The 22,034-nt window shown below is 46.6% G+C and overlaps 1 protein-coding gene across 2 annotated transcripts in view; it reads left to right on the top strand.

Annotated features, from left to right (window-relative positions):
- SF3A1 (splicing factor 3a subunit 1) overlaps positions 1–22,034 on the top strand; it is a 55,060-nt gene that overhangs the window by 3,191 nt on the left and 29,835 nt on the right. Inside the window, exons 2-4 of one of the 2 annotated variants that reach the window (XM_082252255.1) lie at positions 14,399–14,514; positions 18,822–19,020; positions 19,228–19,485. In XM_082252255.1, the coding sequence (XP_082108381.1) occupies positions 14,399–14,514; positions 18,822–19,020; positions 19,228–19,485 (573 nt within the window). Of the gene's footprint in view, positions 1–14,395; positions 14,515–18,821; positions 19,021–19,227; positions 19,486–22,034 lie in introns of both variants that reach the window. The other variant, XM_082252254.1, reaches the window with a different exon arrangement.

Genomic DNA, 22,034 nt, shown 5'->3' with positions numbered 1-22,034 from the left:
CTGCTTTAAAACACACCTGTGCTTTCCCACTGCAGATAAAAATAAGGGGTTAATGTGAAGTGGAACTAAACCTTCCAATCCTTTATAGCCATGGAAGATGCCATCTTAGCCTCTGTTTGATCAGCAGTCGCTATGGTGCTGCACATGTGATTAGTTATGACTCTAGCCATTTGATGGCTTGACAGCTTGGTTGAAAACATAAGCAACTGTGCCCGTTCTTATTAATGGCATGTCTTGAATGTAACAGTTTTGGCACCTGGCTAAATTGGGGGTTTAGTGCCTCTTTATAAAGAGTAAGTAAACCCACCAAAAAAAAACCCTGCAAGACAAAGGCATAATGAGCTAGTGTGCATCACATACTAGCTCATTGTGTATTACTTACCTTAGAACGAAGCCTCCACAGTTCCGCCCGCTCAGCGACAGGACGGCCGACATGTTCTGCTTCCTGGTTCCTGTGGTGTTCACATACAGACACTGCTCTCTACCAAACTTTAATTTTCAGAAGATGATCTGCAAAGTGCCTAAAATACCGGTGCATCTCAGAAAATTAGAATATCAAAAAAAAGTAAATTTATTTCAGTAATTTAATTCAAAAAGTGAAACATCTATATTCTATATAGATGCGTTACACAGAGTAATATTTTTTAAGCATTTCTTTCTTTTAATTTTGATGTTTATGGCTTACAGCTAGTGAAAACCTAAAATTCAGTTTCTCTTACGTCCTCCGACAGTCGCCGCCTCTTCATATTCGTCACATATGGGGGTATTAGACTTTGCTCCGAAGGAGTAGCTAGGCAACAGAATATGTTAACAATAAAGCTTTAACATATCCCACCCTCAAGGGGTGGTCCCCTCAGTCAATACCCTCCTACTTCCTGTAACCATATCTCAGTTTTAATGTCTAGCTTGTCAGGAGTGGCTGGCTCTCTCTGTGCTGGGACTTTTTGTCCCAGACTCTTTCTTCTTTTTGATATTTTGTTTGAGTTTTCTCTCTACCTTTACTTAGCTGTTATTTTTGTCAGCATTAGTTAGTTCTTCGGACGAAGAGGATCATGCGGACTGGGTCTCGGGCTGATCCCCCTGGTCGCAGGTCGTGGGTCAGTGGCTTCCCAGTCTGCCATCGAGCGTTCAGCCAGGTAACGCTCCTGGCACGGTGAACGACCCATCCCTGTTCGGTGCAGGGATGATTGGTGAGGTGGCTACCTCACCGGACGCTGTGCGGTTTCTGAACCGCCATTGTGTGCGTCTTGAGTAGCGACTCTCCCTGCCTCATGTGCAGCGGCTTGTTCGCCTGTGCGGGTTCCCCACGCCATGTGAGGTAAGTGTATCTATGTGGGGACCTGTCTGTCTGGGGGGGTCTCAGTCTGGGACTGTGTAACCTGCCTTTAATCACACTGCTTGTCTCCCTATCTCTCGGCTGCATGCTGTGGGCTGCAAGGGGGGGGGGGGAGCTGTATGACACTGAGTATGTCAGGCTGGGCAGTGTGAGGAGCTGTGTGCTGTGGGGCATGTTTTTAATGGCATGTTGGGGCATATACAGCGATCGCTGCGGCGATCTAACATGTATCCATACTATGGGATGATATTGTGTGTGATTTTATGCACTGTGGAGCGGCGATTTCGGCGCCAAACGGCGCCATTTTACCGGCGCCCGCTCCGGCCGCATGGTTTACATGCACGGCGGCCATTTTCTTGTAGCCTCCATAGGCTTACATAGAGCGCCCTGGCAGCATCACTTCCTCTCTCCTGGAAGCACCGATCGAGGCAGCAGCAGCAGCGGAGTCTCCTCAGGTTTTATCCTTCTATTCCTGTGTTCCATTGCCTGTATTCAGTCTGTATATTCCCTGTGGGGGTCTCATTGTGCCTGAGTGTGGTGCGGTGGGCTGCGCTTGCCGCGCTTGCTGTAAGGGGGCAGTTAACCCTTGGTTGTCTGGCATACAGGGGCAATGGATTCTCAGGAGGGCAAATTTCCCACAGTCTTGGTGGAAAGCCAGGGGACCGCTGTTTCCCCCCCAGGGGGGGATTTGGCCACTATTGTGGCTGGCCTTGCTGCACAGGTGCAAATGCTGGTGGCTGCTCAATCTACTAAACGGCCCAGAGTTGCTCTGTCCTCTGATTCTGAGGGTGAAGGTGATGGGGCTGTTCTGGCGGGGACCCCCCTATCGGGGTCCCGCTCCTCTCTGGATCTAGTGGGGTCTGAGGTAGAGGCTGAAGTTGAGGGGGTTGATAATTCTCCCCCTGGCTCGCCTGAAGAGCTTGCAATCATGGATGAGTTGATTGCTTCCATTAAGCAGACGCTACGTTTGCAGGACGAGGTGTGTCCCCCAGCTGCCTTGGCGGCTTATGGGACGCAGAGGAAACGCAGGACGCCGCAGGTCTTTCCCTGCAATGCTGATTTTCAGCGCGCTGTTAAGGACCAATGGCGCGATTTGCGCAAGCCTTTTGCGGTACCAAGTAAATTTAAGCTGCGTTATCCTTTCTCGCCTGCCACTGATGAACGGTGGTGTGTGCCTCCGCCAGTAGATCATGCTATTGCGGTTTTGAACAAAGCCACTGCGATCCCTGCAGAGGGATCCCCTATTTTCCGTGATGCCACGGATAGGAGACTGGAGTCTCTTGCCCGTCATACTTATTCTGTTACGGGTTCTATGCTTAAGGCTCTGTTTGCTTCTCTCATGGCGGCCCAGGCGATCGCAAGTTGGACGCAGATGCTTAGGCGCGTCCTAGTGGCCGATTCGGCCTCAGCGGCGACCCTGGATATGGTGGATCAGATCCACCAGGGTGTCATGTATCTGTGTGATGCGGACCTGGACCTGATTCCGTTGGCCGCGCGTGTGCACAGCGTGGCGGTGTTGTCTCGCCGCCTGGTTTGGTTGAAATGTTGGTCGGTGGACCAATCTTCACGTAAAACCTTAGCCAATCTGCCTTATGATGGGTCGCGCCTTTTTGGGGAGTCCCTGGATGTGTTGATTAAGGGGATTACTGGGGGTAAGAGCACTCTCTTGCCCCATTTCCCCAAGGCTAAGGGGGCTTCTGGGAAGAAGCATGCTAATTTTCGGCCCCCTCAGGGGTCCTTTCGTGCCTTTCGGCCGCACTACAAGGGCAAACCGTTCAAGGGCCAGGGCTCTCAGAAGAAGCCCTGGTCTGGTAAACAGAAGTCCGGACAATCCGGACCTGCGGCCCATAACAGTTCGGCCTGAAGGGGCGCCCTCACCCAGTTTTGGGGTGGGGGGACGCTTGCTCGGTTTTCTTCAGCCCTGGTTGGCCCGTGTGCGGGACAGATGGGTTCTGGAAATCGTTCGATCTGGTTACAAGATCGAGTTTCTCTCTCGGCCAGAGAGCAGATTTTTTCCCTCAAATCTACAACTGTCTTCAGAGCGCCTGCGGGATCTGCACCTGGCGGTGCGGGACCTGAGGGCTCAGGGAGTGGTGGTTCCGGTGCCTCATCGGGACAGATTTCGGGGGTTTTTATTCCAATCTGTTCACTGTGCCCAGAAAGGAGGGCAAGGTTCGTCCAATTCTGGACTTGAAAGCTCTGAACCGCTCTGTGCGGGTTCGCAAGTTCCGCATGGAATCCCTGCGCTCGGTGGTGGCTGCCCTGGTTCCGGGGGAATTCATGGCCTCCATCGATTTGAAGGATGCGTATCTTCACATCCCCATATTCGAGGGTCATCAGAGATACCTTCGATTTGCCATTGCGGAGGATCACTACCAGTTCGTGGCGTTGCCCTTTGGGCTCGCCTCGGCTCCGCGGGTCTTCACCAAGGTGCTTGCACCGGTTCTGGCATTATTGAGAGCCCAGGGCATTTCTGTCCTGGGGTATCTGGACGACATTCTGATTCGGTCTGCGACCAGTCAGGGTCTGGAGAAGGACCTGTCTGTCACGATGCAAACTCTGCAGGAGTTCGGTTGGACGATAAATGTTCCAAAGTCGACTCTGAGTCCGTCGGTTCGTCTTCCCTATCTGGGAATGATACTGGACTCGGTGCAGGCGAAGGTCTTCCTGCCGGAAGACAAACTCAGGACTCTTCAGGAGGAAGTCAGGTCCCTCAGGGACGTTCCGAACTCGTCTCTGCGGACGTGTATGAGATGTCTGGGATTGATGGTCTCGGCTTTCGAGGCGATTCCTTTCGCGCAGTTTCACACGCGGGGTCTCCAGGCGGAGATCTTGTCCAAGTGGGACGGGCGACCTCAATCTCTGGATCTTCAGATCTCGTTGAGTCATCGCACCAGGGTAAACCTCCTGTGGTGGCTCCAGTCCCCGTTGGTGTCCGGGGGCAAGTCGTTTCGTCCGATCTCGTGGACGATAATCACCACGGATGCCAGCCTGTCGGGCTGGGGTGGTGTTCTGGGCGTTCTGTCCGCCCAGGGGACCTGGTCGGAGGGGGAGTCTTCCCTCCCGATCAACATTCTGGAATTGCGTGCGATAAGGCTCTGTCTTCATCGCTGGACGGACCGGCTGCAGGGCTGCCCGGTTCGGGTGCAGACGGACAATGCCACGGCGGTGGCCTACATAAACCACCAAGGGGGCACCAGGAGTGCCCGAGCGGCTCGAGAAGTGGCCGACATTCTGTCTTGGGCCGAGACTCATGTCCCGGCGATAACGGCGGTTCACATTCCGGGAGTGGAGAACTGGCAGGCGGACTATCTGAGTCGCCAGACCCTGGATCAGGGGGAATGGTCTCTCCACCCGGCTGTCTTCCAGATGTTGTGCGCGAAGTGGGGTCTTCCAGATGTGGACCTGTTCGCGTCTCGCCTCAACTACAAGGTGAAGAGGTTCGTGGCAAGGACGCGCGACCCTCGGGCGGACGCGTCGGACGCGTTAGTGGCCCCGTGGCATCAGTACAGGCTGATGTACGCGTTTCCACCGATTCAGTTGCTGTCCCGGTTCCTTCGCAGGTTACACTCGGAACGCAGCACGGTGATTCTTGTGGCACCGGACTGGCCTCGCCGGTCCTGGTACGCAGACCTCGTGAATCTGGCGGTCGACGCCCCCTGGCGTCTGCCTCTTCGGGACGATCTACTGTCTCAAGGACCGATTTACCATCCTGCTTTACAGTCGCTGGCTTTGACGGCCTGGCTGTTGAGACCGAGGTCCTGAAGGAGAAGGGTCTCTCTCCAGAGGTTGTTCATACCTTGATCAACGCGAGGAAGTCTTCCTCGGGAAAGGTTTATTACCGTACTTGGAAGGCCTATTTTGCCTGGTGTGAGTCCAGGGGGTTTTCACCCCGCACGTACTCGGTTTCCCGTGTGCTGTCTTTCCTTCAGACGGGTGTCGATCAGCGTTTGGCGCTGGCTACGATAAAGGGTCAGGTGTCTGCGCTGGCCGTTCTGTTTCAACGTCCCGTAGCTTCCAACTCCTTGGTTGGCACTTTTATTCAGGGTGTGCGGCATCTGGTTCCTCCTAGGAGGGATCCCTTGCCCCCTTGGGACTTGAATCTAGTCCTGTCTGTGTTACAACGTGCTCCTTTTGAACAGATCAGGGAGATCTCGTTGTCTATGTTGTCCAAAAAGGTCGCCTTTTTGGTGGCGATCACTTCGGCTCGCAGAGTGTCGGAACTGGCGGCTTTGTCCTGCAAGTCTCCGTACCTGGTTGTTCATTTGGATAAGGTGGTCTTGCGACCTAATCCTTCTTTTCTGCCGAAACGAGTTTCGGAATTCCATCTTAACGAGGATATTGTTTTGCCTTCGTTGTGCACGAAGCCTAAACATCCTAAGGAGGTGAGATTGCATTCTCTGGATGTTGTTCGAGCGATTAGGGTTTACCTTAAATCGACTGAGTCTTTTCGAAAGACGGACTCCTTGTTTGTTCTTCCAGAGGGTCCTCGGAAGGGCATGGCGGCTTCCGCCTCTACCATTGCCAAATGGATCAGGCAGACCATTGAACAGGCTTATGCCTTGCAGGGGAAGGTTCCCCCTGTGCCTGTGAAGGCGCACTCTACTAGATCTCTGAGTACGTCTTGGGCCTGTCGTCATGGGGCTTCTGTAGCCCAGGTGTGTAAGGCGGCGACTTGGTCGACCGTGCACACTTTCACAAAATTCTACAAAGTAGATGTTCAGGCATCGGCGGATGCTTCCTTTGGCCGCAAGGTTCTTAGTGCGGCTGTTCCCTAGGGTCCCTTGTTGGGGACTCCTGGCTGTTGGGATAAGTTTTGTATCCCCTGGTTTTTTGTCTTTTCCTGGGTTGTTGCTCCTGTTGAGCACTTATTTTAGCTGTTGCCCAGCTGGTTTCCTTCCTTTGGTAAGGTTCCTTTCTTTGATGTGGAGACTGCGTTGCCTTTCGGCGCGGATGCGTTTCCCACCCCTCATGTTTGCACTGCTTTGGGACGTCCCCATATGTGACGAATATGAAGAGGCGGCGACTGTCGGAGGACGTAAGAGAAAACGGAATTTTTGTAAAATCTTACCTGTAAAATTCCTTTCTCTGAGTCCTCCGACAGTCGCCGCCCCCACCCCTCTTTTGGGGTTTGAATGTATACTCTACTGCTATTCCACTAAAACTGAGATATGGTTACAGGAAGTAGGAGGGTATTGACTGAGGGGACCACCCCTTGAGGGTGGGATATGTTAAAGCTTTATTGTTAACATATTCTGTTGCCTAGCTACTCCTTCGGAGCAAAGTCTAATACCCCCATATGTGGCGAATATGAAGAGGCGGCGACTGTCGGAGGACTCAGAGAAAGGAATTTTACAGGTAAGATTTTACAAAAATTCCGTTATCTCAGAAAATTAGAATATTTCATAAGCCCAATAAACAGATTTTTAATACAGAAATGTTGGCTTACTGAAAAGTATGTCCGTGTACAGTATAGTATGCACTCAATACTTGGGGCTCCTTTTGCATGAATTACTGCATCAATGCGGTGTGGCATGGAGGCGATCAGCCTGTGACATTGCTGAGGTGTTATGGAAGTCCAGGTTGCTTTGATAGCGGCTTTCAGCTCGTCTGCATTGTTGGGTCTGGTGTCTCATCTTCCTCCTGACAATTCTCCACAGATTCTCTATGGGGTTTAGGTCAGGTGAGTTTGCTGGCCAATCAAGCACAGTGATACCATGATCATTAAATCAGGTATTGGTACTTTTGGCAGTGCGGGCAGGTGCCAAGTCCTGCTGGAAAATGAAATCGCCATCTCTATATAGTTCTTCATCAGAGGGAAGCATGGAGTGCTCTAGAATTTCCTGGTAGAGGGCTGCGCTGACTTTGGAGTTTATAAAACTCCGTGGACCAACACCAGCAAATGACATGGCTCCCCAAATCATCACTGACTGGAAAGTTTTTATGCATTTCATTTGGAAATCAGGGTCCCAGAGTCTGGAGGAAGAGTGGAGAGGCACAGAATCCAAGTTGCATGAGGTCCAGTGTGAAATTTCCACAGTCAGTGATGATTTGGGGAGCCATGTCATCTGCTGGTGTTTGTCCACTGTGTTTTATCAACTCCAAAGTCAGTGCAGCCCTCTACCAGGAAATTCTAGAACACTTCATGCTTCCCTCTGCTGACCAGCTTTATGAAGATGCTGATTTTATTTTCCAGCAGGACTTGGCACCTGCCCACACTGCCAACAGTACCAATACCTGGTTTAATGATCATGGTATCACTGTGCTTAATTGGCCAGGAAACTCACCTGACCTAAACCCCATAGAGCAGTGGTCCCCAACCCTGGTCCTCGGGGCCCACTAACAGTCCAGGTTTGCAAGATAACTGATATACATCCCAGGTGATATCATTTGCTGCTAAGTGATTGCAGTACTCTAGTCTGCATCTCTCCAAGGTAATACTTAAAATCTGGCCTGTTAGTGGGCCCTGAGGACCAGAGTTGAGGACCACTGCCATAGAGAATCTGTGGGGTATTGTCGAGAGGTAACAATGCAGACGAACTGAAGGCCGCTATCAAAGCAACCTGTGCTTCCATAAAACCTCAGCAGTGCCACAGGCTGATCGCCTCTATGCCATGTCGCATTGATGCAGTAATTCATGTGACAGGAGCCCCGACCAAGTATTGAGTGCATACGATACTGTACATGGACAAACATGTCATACTTATCTGCTCTGTCCAGTGGTTTTGCACAGAGTAGCCCCAATACTCCTGTTCTCTGGGCCCCTCCCCCTCGCCGTGGGGGGCACTCATTCGTTCTCACTCCCGAGCCAGCTCTCTATGTCTATAAGACACAGAAAGCGTGGCTCTGTCCCACCTCACTGACTGTGAGTGACAGCAGCTGGAGCCAGTGGCTTCTGCTGCTGCATCTCAGTCAGGAGGGAGAGCTCTTGTGCACATCGCTGGATCGATTACAGGCAAAGGTAATTATTTGGGGAGAGCTGCACACTGAAGGTTTTTTACCTTCATGCATAGAATAGATAAAGGTAAAAAACCTTCAGCCTTTACAAGCACTTTAACCACATTTAAAGTGAAACTTAAAGCGGAGTTCCACCGCCCCCGCCCCCCCGACCCTCGAAAAATTAAGTCAGCAGCTACACATACTGTAGCTGCTGACTTTTAATATTAGGATACTTACCTGTCCGCAGCCGCCACCATTTTGATTGGCTCGTTGGTGGGGAAAGGAGGAGGGGCCAAACTTCCAAGGCACGGCACCGTCTCCTGGAAGTGGGGAAGGTACCTGTCAAACCCCCCCCCCCCCCCCCCCTGAAAGGTGCCAAATGTGGCACCCGAGGGGGGGAGGAAGCAAATGAGCAAAAGTTAAACTTTTGGGCGGAACTCCGCTTTAAAGAGGTTGTAAACCCTCTTGTATAACTTTTACCTATAGGTAAGCCTATATTAAGGCTTACCTATAGGTGCTATAAATATCTCCCAAACTTGCACCGTTTAGGAGATATTTACAGCGCAAACTGCCGATGACGTCATCGGCGCAGGCGCTCTGAGGGAACGGCCACCCGTGCCGTTCCTTCAGAACTCAGTGCTGTGAACGGCGGCTCCCGCGCGCATGCGCGGGAGTGATGTAATCGCGCCTCCGGCCAATCAGATGGCCGGAGGACGCGAACCCGGAAGCGGGACGGCAGGACATGTCGCCGTCCTGTCGCTGAGGTGGCGGCACGGCGGGGGCTTCGTTTTAAGGTAAGTACTACATAATGAGCTAGTATGCGATGCATACTAGCTCATTATGCCTTTCTCTTTACAGGGCTTTTTTTTTCTCGGATTGTTTTTTTGACTTTACTTCCTCTTTAAGTCAGAAAATGAAGTCCTGCTAGTTAACTTCATGCTGCCCCTTTTGCAGGTATAGCTATGTTAAACTTTAAAAATAAGTGTCTATATTGTTGAAAATCCAGTAAGGTGCTGTTCACCCTGCTCTGCACATGCTCAGTTGCTCTCTATTTTTAGGCACTGCCAGATTTGTAGCGGTCGAACTGCTGACAGCCTTGAAGCAGAATTTAACCCTCCTATCATTTGCAGCCAAGGAGGCTGCTTCTGTTTAAACTGCCACTGCTATGGTGCTACATATGTGATCAGTTATGACACCAGACATTTGATGGTTTGACAGTTTGGTTGAGGACACAAGCAAATGTGATAGTGCGGGAATGGAATAGTTTTTTTTTTTTTTTTAACTGTTAAATCAATAGGTTTAGTTCCTCTTTACGATTTATTGCTGCTCTGGGCTTCAGCAAAATGGCAGCCTCTAGTAAAAACACACAGGAACAATGCTGGAGGCAATTTACAGCACACACTCATTTTTTTGGGGAATTTATCCAAACTGGAGCAGGCTGAATTTGCAGCAGCGGTCTATGGCAGCCAGTTAGCTTCTGTTTTCAGCTTGTTCAGTTACAACGGAACCAAAGTCCTGCTTTTTAACCACTTTAACCCCGGAGGATTTGGCTGCTCAATGACAGGCCTTATTTTGCTATTCAGCACTGCGTTACTTTAACGGACAATTAAGTGGATGTGCGACGCTGTACCCAAACGAAATTGACGTCCTTTTTTTTTTCCCCACAAGCAGAGCTTTCTTTTGGTGGTATTTGATCACCTCTGTGATTTTTTATTTTTTTTATTTTTTGCGCTATAAACCAAATGAGCGACAATTTTGAGAACTTTTTTTTTTAACATTTTTGGCCAGTTTGTTTTCTGCTACATATTTTTGGTAAAAAAAAATTACGATAAGCGTATTTTGATTGGTTTGCGCAAAAGTTATTGCGTTTACTAACTACGGGAAAGATTTATGTCATTTTTGTGTGTTTTTTTTTTTTTTTTTTTTTTTACCAGTAATGGCGGCGATCTGCATTTTTTTTTTTTTTTTTTTTTTTTTTTTTTTTGCGGGACAGCGACATTGCGGCGGACAGACACTTTGGGGGTACCAGTGACATTACAGTAATCAGTGCTAAAAATATGCACTGTTACTGTAAAAATGACACTGGCAGGGAAGGGGTTAACAGTATGTGTGATGAAGGGGTTAAATGTATCCCTAGGGGCCTGATTCTAACTGTCAGGGGGCGTGGCTTGTGAAGTAATCACAGACATGCAATCCTATATAGCAGGATCACATAGCCTCTGTGATTACTTCAGGGAGAGTGACAGACAGCTGTGTTTACATCAGCCATTTGTCCTTTTCTCTCAGCTGCGGGAGATCGCGAGTGGCCAGCGGCCATTGGAGCCACCGGTCACACACACTGACTCCCCAGCTAACGAGCGGGAGCGCGCCGCCGGTGGTGTGCGCTCGCCCCCTAGAGTCTCCTGAGCGTGCGACGTAGTAGAATGTCGCTTTGCCCAGGAGCGGCTGCCTGCCGCAGTAAAACTGAGGTGGGCGGTTGTTATGTGATTTAAAAACTACGAGCAGCCAGGCACTTTAATGCAGAAAACGCATGTTACGTCTCCAATAAAATAAACCTTCCTTCCTACTCGCAGTTGTTTTTGAAATGTACACTGAGCTGCACAAGTGCATCTCCGTTTATATTCCGGCACAGCACCTGTGTGCCAGGATGACAGTATTCCTGCTCATGCAAAAGAATGACGTTATCCTGTGGTGACCAATGAGAACAGATGCAGACATTTAGAAGATGCCGGCAAGGAACGTTGGACTGTTAAAGGATGGGTACAGTTGTGTTTTTATAAGTTTACATACCCTGGCAGAATTTTATGATTTCTTGGCCATTTTTCTGAGACTATGAATGATAACACAAAAACCTTTCTTTCACTCATGGTTAGGGTTTAGCTGGAGCCATTTATTATCAATCAACTGTGTTTACTCTTTTTAAATCATATTGACAACAGAAACTACCCAAATGACCCTGATCAAAAGTTTACATACGCTGGTGATTTTGGCCTGATAACATGCACACAAGTTGACACAAAGGGGTTTGAATATCTATTAAGACCCCGTTCACACTGGGGTGACCTGTCAGGCGACCTGGTCGCCTGACAGGTCGCCGTAGGTCGCCTGCCATAGAGAAGCTGTGGACCCGTTCTAATAGGAGCGACACAAGTCGCTCCGACTTAGAAAATGGGTCCGGAGCTTCTTTGGGGCGACCTGGAGCGACCTGCATAGACTTCAATGATATGAAGTCCATGCCGGCCACTCCGAGGTCGTGGTGCGAGCTGCGCACCACGACCTGTGAGGTCGTCCCGGCAAGTAGCGTCTAAAGGTAACCATCCTCACCTGTGATCTGTTTGCTTGTAATTAGTGTGTGCGTATAAAAGATCAATGAGTTTCTGAACTCCTGACAGACCCTTGCATCTTTCATCCAGAGCTGCACTGACGTTTCTGGATTCCGAGTCATGGAGAAAGCAAAAGAATTGTCAAAGGATCTGCGGGAAAAGTTAGTTGAACTGTATAAAACAGGAAAGGGATATAAAGAGATATCCAAGCAATTAAGAATGCCAATCAGCAGTGTTCAAACTCTAATCAAGAAGTGGAAAATGAGGGGTTCTGTTGAAATCCATGATCAGGTACACCCAACTAAAATTTCAGCCACAACTGCCGGTAAAATTGTTTGGGATGCAAAGAAAAACCCACAAATAACTTCGGGTGAAATACAGGACTCTCTGAAAACATGTGGTGCGGCTGTTTCAAGATGCACAATAAGGAGGCACTTGAAGGAAGATGGGCTGCATGGTCAAGTTTAGGGATGCACCGATCCGACTTTTTTGGACCCGATACCGATATCTGGCATTGTGAAATCGCTGATACCGATACTGGAACCGATCCGGAGCTACACACAAAGCAAGTGGCTTCAGTACAGAGCAAAGCCGCTGCTTCGTGTGTTGCTCCTCCATTCACAGGCGGAGTGCATCTGATATCACTCCGCCTGTGAGCCAGACCTATACAGGAAGTAGCGGCTCCCATCCCATACTACTACTGCACCTAGTAAGGGATGGCTGAGCCGTTACTCAGCAAAAAAACGGATCGGTCAATGTTACTGATCCCCCGATCCATCTAAAATGGCCATATCGGCGCCGATATCCGATCCGAATATCGGATTGGTGCATCCCTAGTCAAGTTGCGATAAGAAAGCCATTACTACGCAAATGCCACAAAGTATCCCGCTTACAATGCGCCAAACAGCACAGAGACAAGCCTCAAACCTACTGGCACAAAGTCATTTGGAGTGATGAGACCAAAATTGAGCTTTTTGGCCACAACTATAAACGCTACATTTGGAGAGGAGTCAACAAGCCCTATGATGAAAGGTACACCATTCCTACTGTGAAACACGGAGGTGGATCGCTGATGTTTTGGGGATGTGTGAGCTACAAAGGCACAGGAAATTTGGTCAGAATTGATGGTGATATGAATGCAGTATGTTATCCAAAAATACTGGAGGAAAATTTGCATTCATCAGCCCGGAAGCTGCGCATGGGACATACTTGGACATTCCAACATGACAATGATCCTAAACACAAGGCCAAGTGGACCTGTCATTGGCTACAGCAGAATAAAGTGAAGGTTCTGGAGTGGCCATCTCAGTCTCCTGACCTCAATATCATTGAGCCACTCTGGGGAGATCTCAGACATGCAGTTCATGCAAGACAGCCCAAGAATTTACAGGAACTGGAGGCTTTTTGCCAGGAAGAATGGGCAGCTTTACCATCTGAGAAGATCTAGAGCCTCATCCACAAATAACACAAGACTTCAAGCTGTTATTGATGTTTAAGGGGGCGATAGACGGTATTAAGAACTGGGGTGTGTAAACTTTTGATCAGGGTCATTTGGGTAGTTTCTGTTGTCATTATGAGTAAACACTGTTGATTGATAATAAATGGCTTCAGCCAAACACTAACCATGAGTGAGAGAAGTTTTTGTTATCATTCATATTCTCAGAAAAATGCCCAAGAAATCATAAATTCTGCCAGGGTATGTAAACTTATGAGCACAACTGTAAGTGTCGTGGATTTTAGCTCTGCTTTAGGGCCGGGTCACACCAGATGCAGTCCAGGGAATTTTTTTTTTTTTCTGCGTCAAACGCATGGGACAGTGGATTATATGGTTCCAGTGGCCTAGTTCACACGAGTGTGGTCAGTTCCAGTGCTGCATTTTTTCTGCAAAGAACTGTACTGGAAAATGCATTAAAGAAGCTCAAGAACGCATTATAGCAACAAAACCCTAGGAAGCTTTGGAAAAAGAGGGGGGGGGGGACGCTATGAAAACGCATTATGTACAGGAATGCAGCAAAAATCCATCACAAACGCGCACACAGAAATGCATCCAGACTGCGTTTCTGTGGTGTGAACAGGTTTGAAAATGAGATATAAGCGGATTGCTTGCCCCTCATTGTGCCTTGTTACCAGTGCACCTGAATAAACATGGCTTTGTCCTAATATCCAGAATTAAATGCTCTTTATGGAAGTCGGTGCTTCGTTCTGTTGTCCCAGTATGGTGAATGAGTGCCAGTAACACACGATCAGTTCTAGTATGACTGAATCACCGGATGCCAAAAAAAGCCTAAAAAAGAAAACTAACATTGGCACCTTGTCTAAGGATTTGTAGGTTATGATGAAGTACATTTTTGTGTTTAGTTGCCCTTTAAAAGTCTTAAAGGAGTTGTAAAGGCAGGAAGGTGTTTTTTATCTTAATACATTTGATGCATTAGGATAAAAAGCCTTCTGTGTGTAGCAGCATCCCCTAATACTTGTGCCCCTTCTCTGTTCAGCAATGTCCACAAGTTCCTTGGCCCTCTTGACTAAGATACAGCCGCGGCGCCATTGACTGCCATGGCTGTCAATCAAAGCCAGTGAGCCAATCAGGGGAGAGAGGGGACGGGACCGAACGGCAGCTCCGTTTTACAATCAGTTTAAATGTTGCTACTATGAACAAGTGTTGGCTCTCCATGGTAGAGAATAGCGATGATCAGCATGCAGCGAGCTATTGGGCTCCAAGAGTTAACAAATTTGGGACTACAATCATCATATAGCCCTCAGACAAAGTAACTTTTTTTTTTATTTTATTATTCTTTAGCAGCAAATGGAGGAGGAAAAAAAAGAAGAGGTGGTTCCCTCCAAGCCTATTGTGGGTATTATCTATCCTCCACCAGAAGTCCGAAATATCGTGGACAAGACAGCAAGCTTTGTGGCAAGGTAAGTGATACAAGGTCTGATATTTTTTTTAATTGCCTTCTCTGAGTTTTTAGATACAGTACCTTGCGAAAGTATTCGGCCCCCTTGAACTTTGCAACCTTTTGCCACATTTCAGGCTTCAAACATAAAGATATAAAACTGTAATTTCTTGTGAAGAATCAACAACAAGTGGGACACAATCAGGAAGTGGGACGAAATTTATTGGCTATTTCAAACTTTTTTAACAAATAAAAAACTGAAAAATTGGGCGTGCAAAATTATTCAGCCCCCTTAAGTTAATACTTTGTAGCGCCACCTTTTGCTGCGATTACAGCTGTAAGTCGCTTGGGGTATGTCTCTATCAGTTTTGCACATCGAGAGGCTGAAATTTTTGCCCATTCCTCCTTGCAAAACAGCTCGAGCTCAGTGAGGTTGGGTGGAGAGCGTTTGTGAACAGCAGTTTTCAGTTCTTTCCAAAGATTCTCGATTGGATTCAGGTCTGGACTTTGACTTGGCCATTCTAACACCTGGATATGTTTATTTGTGAACCATTCCATTGTAGATTTTGCTTTATGTTTTGGATCATTGTCTTGTTGGACGACAAATCTCCGTCCCAGTCTCAGGTCTTTTGCAGACTCCATCAGGTTTTCTTCCAGAATGGTCCTGTATTTGGCTCCATCCATCTTCCCATCAATTTTAACTATCTTCCCTGTCCCTGCTGAAGAAAAGCAGGCCCAAACCATGATGCTGCAACCACCATGTTTGACAGTGGGGATGGTGTGTTCAGGGTGATGAGCTGTGTTGCTTTTACGCCAAACATAACATTTTGCATTGTTGCCAAAAAGTTTGATATTGGTTTCATCTGACCAGAGCACCTTCTTCCACATGTTTGGTGTGTCTCCCAGGTGGTTTGTGGCAAACTTTAAACGACACTTTTTATGGATATCTTTAAGAAATGGCTTTCTTCTTGCCACTCTTCCATAAAGGCCAGATTTGTGCAGTATACGACTTTTTGTTTTCCTATGGACAGAGTCTCCCACCTCAGCTGTAGATCTCTGTAGTTCATCCAGAGTGATCATGGGCCTCTTGGCTGCATCTCTGATCAGTCTTCTCCTTGTATGAGCTGAAAGTTTAGAGGGACGGCCAGGTCTTTGTAGATTTGCAGTGGTCTGATACTCCTTCCATTTCAATATTATCGCTTGCACAGTGCTCCTTGGGATGTTTAAAGCTTGGGAAATCTTTTTGTATCCAAATCCAGCTTTAAACTTCTCCACAACAGTATCTCGGACCTGCCTGGTGTGTTCCTTGTTCTTCATGATGCTCTCTGCGCTTTAAACGGACCTCTGAGACTCACAGTGCAGGTGCATTTATACGGAGACTTGATTACACACAGGTGGATTCTATTTATCATCATTAGTCATTTAGGTCAACATTGGATCATTCAGAGATCCTCATTGAACTTCTGGAGAGAGTTTGCTGCACTGAAAGTAAAGGGGCTGAATAATTTTGCATGCCCAATTTTTCAGTTTTTTTATTTGTTAACAAAGTTTGAAATATCCAATAAATTTCATTCCACTTCATGATTGTGTCCCACTTGTTGTTGATTCTTCACAAAAAATTACAGTTTTAGATCTTTGAAGCCTGAAATGTGGCAAAAGGTCGCAAAGTTCAAGGGGGCCGAATACTTTCGCAAGGCACTGTATCGTCTAGGAATGGTATTATACATTATTGGCAGAGAGCCTCTTGTATAAAACTGTAGTAACCACATTTAATTTTTTCCCATATTTAGGAAATTACAGTAAGGTTTTGATTTGCTACGGACTATTTTTCCTCCATGCATTTTCATTGAGAGTCTTTGTTTGATGGCTTGTTAAAGTTGGGTCTTATTGTAACGCTACTATTTCATAGCAACCTGATTTCCTAGTGTCCTACACAATGGGTTTGAAATTGGGTTTGAAATTTGCAGAAATCTTATTGTTTACTTTTGGCCAGCATTCATTGTTTTTTTGTTAAATAAGATCTAAATACATTATTGTAACCCTTTCAAAAATGAAATATTGGGGGTGTCGGCCCTCTTGAACATTCTAGGTAACTATTATACTTACCCAGTGGCTTCAGTATGCCGAGTTACTGATTCAAAACTGTCAGAACTTTCCAAATCCTCTTCCAGGATAGCTTTACTTAAAAGATGATTGGCTCCACCTTCAACAGGAAACGCAAACCAGAACAGAGATTTAAAAGCCCCGCCCTCATCTCGGTTCTTGTGTTTTTGACCTCCAGGAGTACACATAATTGTTTCCCTGGCTCAGATAACTGTGGTTGTTGGGCCCCTGCCAGGTGGCAAGCAAACGGTGTACTTGTGTTACCAACTGTCCTTACTGGTGGGGGTGTCCTGTTCTGTGTTCTTCCAGCGTGATCTTACATCAGTTATGGTGGTCAGGCAACTTCTGCCACTCGTAGTGGTAGTACCAGAATGAGTTTTGGTGTTGTCCCGTTGGTGACCCGTGAGCGAGTGTCTCCTGTCCTGGATACTGGGGAGAGGAGTGAATGATCAGGTTGACCAAGATGGCTTTGCGTCTTCTGTGCTCTCCTCTTCTTCCGGTGGGGTAATTTCTGGGTGCACCTCAACCCTGCTGTAGGAGAGGGCCAGGGAGTGGCCAAGGTGTACCAGTGTGGCACTGAGGTCACACTTCCATTGTGTGGGGCGCTTTTTCCCCTGGACATTCACTTAAGCCTGAGCATCCACTGAATAAGGTTCTGGAAATATTTTTGGCTTGGGATTCCTGTTGGGGAGCCAGGGGCAGCACAAGCTGTGGATCCAGTCCCATGGTTCATTTAGCGGGAGAGTGAAAAGAACTCTCAAGAGGCTGCCTTTCTGATTTCTTGGCTATATGCTTACATCCTTTTTCTATCTCAGATAGGGAAATGTGCAGGGTCTGCATCCCTTTTAGACGTGATTTCCCTTTGGGAGTATCTCATCAAAACTGACATTTTGTTGCAGAGGATGCTCAAAATCTGACTTGTATCGTAATGCAGATTTCTGGAAAATTCAGCCAACCAGGAAACTGCATTTCTGGCCCTTCTTTACACCATCTGTGTGCAGAACGCCTTCAGGCTGCCATATTGCATTGCATTTTACAGAAAATTACAATAGGGCAGACTAATAAATGCAAATTTTTAATACTCTTCCATTACAATATGATTTTTGTCGCAACTGTACATGATGGATATAGATTTTATTTATATATATATATTATTATTTTTTTCCTCTGTGCAGATAAGATGCTTCTGTAGATCATAACAAGTTGTGCAGCTTTAACCAAAAATGAATAATATCCTTGCTATATGTGTAGGTCATTTACGTACCTTTTGAGGCCTGACTGGGAAACTCTCAGGATGTTGATTAGAGAGGCCCAGCTGTTACTGTTCACCATCACAGGAGTACGTTTTTGTTCTGAAACCCCCTCACGTGCATTTTCTCTCCCATAATGCAGTAGTTCTGAGCTCAGCGTTTCAGAGCTCACTCCTGTGATGGTGAAGGTGAACATTAATAGCTAGGCCTCTCTTAGCAATGTCCTTATCAATGTCTTGGGAATTTTCAGGTCAGGCTTCATAAAGTACATAAATGGCCTTTACCTAATAGCAAGGGCATTTCTGAACTTTAGGCCCTGTTCACACCGGAGTGATTTCCTGCTTGAAGCTTGTAGCTCTGATACACTCATCAAGCCAAATCTCATTCATTTAAATGGCCCCTGTTCACATCTGAGCCTTCTGTCGCCTGAAGCTCAAAAAAGTACATCTGCTTCTTTTTTGGCAGATTACAAGCAATTGTGGCCCCATAAACTTCAATAGAAAAGCCTGACTCTCCACTCCTAATTTCCTCCTCCTAGTGCTTTCTATTGGCTATACGGAAACACTTGAAGCTGTAAAACGCTTGTAATACACTTCTATAACACTTTAAAAAAGCTTGTAAAGAGCTGCAAAAACGTAAAAAAAAGCCCAGAAAACGCCAGTAAACCGCTATGCTCAGGTGTGACTGGAGTCTTTGTCGAAGCTGCACCGTTTTTATCTACAGATGCCCCTTATCTGTATAGGCAGTTTTTTGATGGTCACCTTAACTCTTTAAAGCTATAGGGCTAGCATGACTGCCAGACAATTGGCTTTTTCAAAAGTTAGCCAGCACTGTTAGCGGCCAATTTCATATAAATGTACTGTTTAGTTTCCAGCCCGCTGGCCTTATGCATATGATTCTGTATTAGGTTCTTTTAATAAGCAGATACCTGATTTTTTTTAGGAAAAAGTCTTGACATGTTTTCTTTCTGTGACAGAAATGGCCCTGAGTTTGAAGCCAGAATCCGCCAAAATGAAATTAACAATCCTAAATTTAATTTCTTGAATCCGAATGATCCTTATCATGCCTACTACCGTCACAAGGTCAATGAGTTCAAAGAGGGAAAAGGTCAGGAGCCATCTGCTGCCATACCTAAAGTTATGCAGCAACAGTCTGGACAGCAGCTTCCTCAGAAGGTATGTGATTGTGCCACAAATGTAAATGGGAGTTCTTTCCTAAAATGTTTTGTATTGCAGTAAAATTTATATGTGTTTTTGAAATCCACCCCCTGGGGAAAAAAAAAAACATCAAATGATCTGTCAAACTTTAATTTTGGGTGCATTCATATAACTGCTGTATTAAACTAGCGTTTTCTCTTTTTTTTTTTTTTTTTTTTTTTTTAGGTTCAAGCTCAGGTTGTCCAAGAAACCATAGTTCCAAAGGAACCCCCTCCTGAGTTTGAGTTTGTAGCTGATCCGCCTTCTATCTCTGCCTTTGACCTGGATGTGGTGAAACTGACAGCCCAATTTGTGGCTCGTAACGGGCGCCAGTTTTTGACACAACTGATGCAGAAGGAACAGAGGAATTACCAATTTGACTTCCTGCGGCCCCAGCACAGTCTTTTCAACTACTTCACTAAACTTGTGGAACAATATACAAAGGTATCCTCTTTAAAAATGAACTCGGGCCGCAACTTATTTCTTACTTTAAGTCTACCTTTAAAAATTAGTTCGTTTTTTTTTTTTTTTTCCCCTCCTTGAAGGCGTTAAGCTGAATACATTGCTTTCTGTCATTCAGACATTGCCTATGTCTTGTCTATAAAGCTATTTATTGCAGCATTGCACCTATGTGTTGGGTAACTGGTTGTATAGCTGCCTCTCTGTAAGAGTGCTGGTGTCCCTGCTATAGCTTTGTGTGCTTGCAAGGATTACACTACCTCTCTCTACTCTGCACTGTCCTGCTCTTCTGTACTCTGCCTCTCATTTGGCATTACAGGCTGACTCCTTCACTGACAGCACTGAGGTTGGCAGCAGTACAGCAGTGTTGCTGCTTACTTTTCTCTCTAACGCTACCCATTGAGAGCCCACTGTTCCTGCAGATGTAGGGGTGTGACAGTGCTGAATCTAAAACTTTCCCTCCCCAGTTCAGTCAACTAACAGATAAAATTTCCTATTCCTCTTGGTGCAATCTTGCAGTCTTCGACTCACGCACACAACCAAAACAACTATCCACAAAAACCGCCCCCAACCCTCTCTCGGTCTGAGTGTATGAGACATAGGAGATTAAGAGTCCCTGTCACCAGACAATTAATTTCAGACTCTGCAGTTAGACCCTGTTTTGGGTGAAACCCATTAAGTGTAGGTCCCAGATGGGATTGTGCTGTTTAGAACAATAACATTTTATCCATGAGCGATTCTTTTAAAGTGGTTCTAAAGACAGAAGGTTTTTTTATCCTAATGCATTCTATGCATCAAACTGCGCTGTTGGCTCCCATAGCAAGCTGCTTGCTGCGGGGGCACTTGACAGGAGGGAGGGGCCAGGAGCGTTAGCAAGGGACCCAAGAAGAGGAGGAATCTGGGCTGCTCTGTGCAAAACTACTGCACAGGACAAGTAAGTATAACGTTTGTTGTTTTTAAAGAAAAACGAGACTTTAGTATCACTTTTAAAAAGATATTATGTATTGTATTGTGTACTTCAGCAAGATAAGAAAGGAGATAATGATAAAAAAAAAACTCAAGCGGTGCAGCAATTAACACTGTACAATCCGAGCAGATTGAATCACAGAGTACTGCAAAACTGCAAGTACAGAAACTATAAAATGAGAACAAAGCTTATCCAGCATGAAATACAAGAGTAGCAACTGGACCAAGAATATCTATCGGGTGGGGAAAACCCCTTTTAATGTAAATGCCCACTGTAGCAGTTTACTGGTACACCTAAAACTGCGATCTTTTATTCTTGCTTGTGTACTAGGTATTTTCCAAGGTAGAACTTAAAGCTGAGTTCCGGCCACAAAATTCGACATAATCGATTTTGGGCCATCCACTTGCTTTTGGTCACCTGAAAAAGAAATGGATAGTTAAGATTTTTTTTGTTTTCTTGTTATTTGAAGAAAAATATACTCCCCTTTCTTCCACTTCCTCCCTCTGCGGCCGCGGCCCGCGCCGTCACTTCCTCTTTGCATTGATTCCTGGGAGCTGAACGTCATCGCTCCCAGGAATCAATGCGCCTGCACCGGCCCCGCTTGTCACTTCCGGTGTGGCGCCTCATTCCCTGCTAAACAGCTTCTGGGCATGCGCAGAAGCTGTGCAGGGATGACGCGCCCGCACCGGAAGTGACGAGCGGGGCCGGTGCAGGCACATTCTGGGAGAAGAGGACGCACTGACTTCAGCTGCCCACATGCAAGATGGCAGCGCTGGAGAAGAAATTTTCAAGGTAAGTATTTCTTCTAAAAAGGTAAGTGCGACCCGGGACAGATCAGAGGCTATCCATTGTGGAATGTACTAGCCCTGACTGTCCCGGGGTATTTTTATTGAAAAAAATAATTGGGGCCGGAACTCCGCTTTAAAGCAGAGCTCCACCCAAAAGGGGAAGCTCCACTTATTGGACTCCTCCTCTATTTTTGTCAACTGCCACAAAAAAAAAATTTGGGGGTGGAGGGATGATGGGTGGGTTGAGGGGTGTAGGGAAAATAGAAATAATCAGCTGGGACACCAGATACCAGGCCATCTCATCATAACCCACTCACTCCACTCTAGCATCTCTATTGATGCTCATTCTCCAGATCTATTCTCAATTCTATTTTTGTGCTGTCCGTTCTTTGCTCTTTGATTCACAAACAGTGTTTGGGCTATGAATGCACCCCTTTGGCACCCAACAGCTTGTGAAACGACCTGGTATACCGGACTTGGGAGCAGAAGACTGCTTTCTTAATTCTGGCGTTCTGGCTCACCAGGTTGTTTTAATTGCCTATTACCAACCTTGGGAGAACTTGTTTGGTATACAACAGTATAGTCACACCTTTGGCTTGCAAGCGTGTGTACTATTTTGGAGGAGTCTGCTCTATTAACTGTGCTACACTAATCTGGCAAATTTTTGAAGCTAAAGCCCATCTAAACCCCAAAACAAAAATGTATTTTTTTTTTTTTTGCAGCTTACAATCCTTAAATGATGTAGCTTCATTAGTTTACTTTTTTTTTTTTAATATGTT

This window comes from Pelophylax lessonae (genome assembly GCF_965119305.1).
Source record: "Pelophylax lessonae genome assembly, chromosome: 1".
NCBI classification, from domain to species: Eukaryota; Metazoa; Chordata; class Amphibia; order Anura; family Ranidae; genus Pelophylax; species Pelophylax lessonae.
Note: the sequence above shows the minus strand (reverse complement) of the source record. Positions and strands in the feature narration are given on the sequence as shown.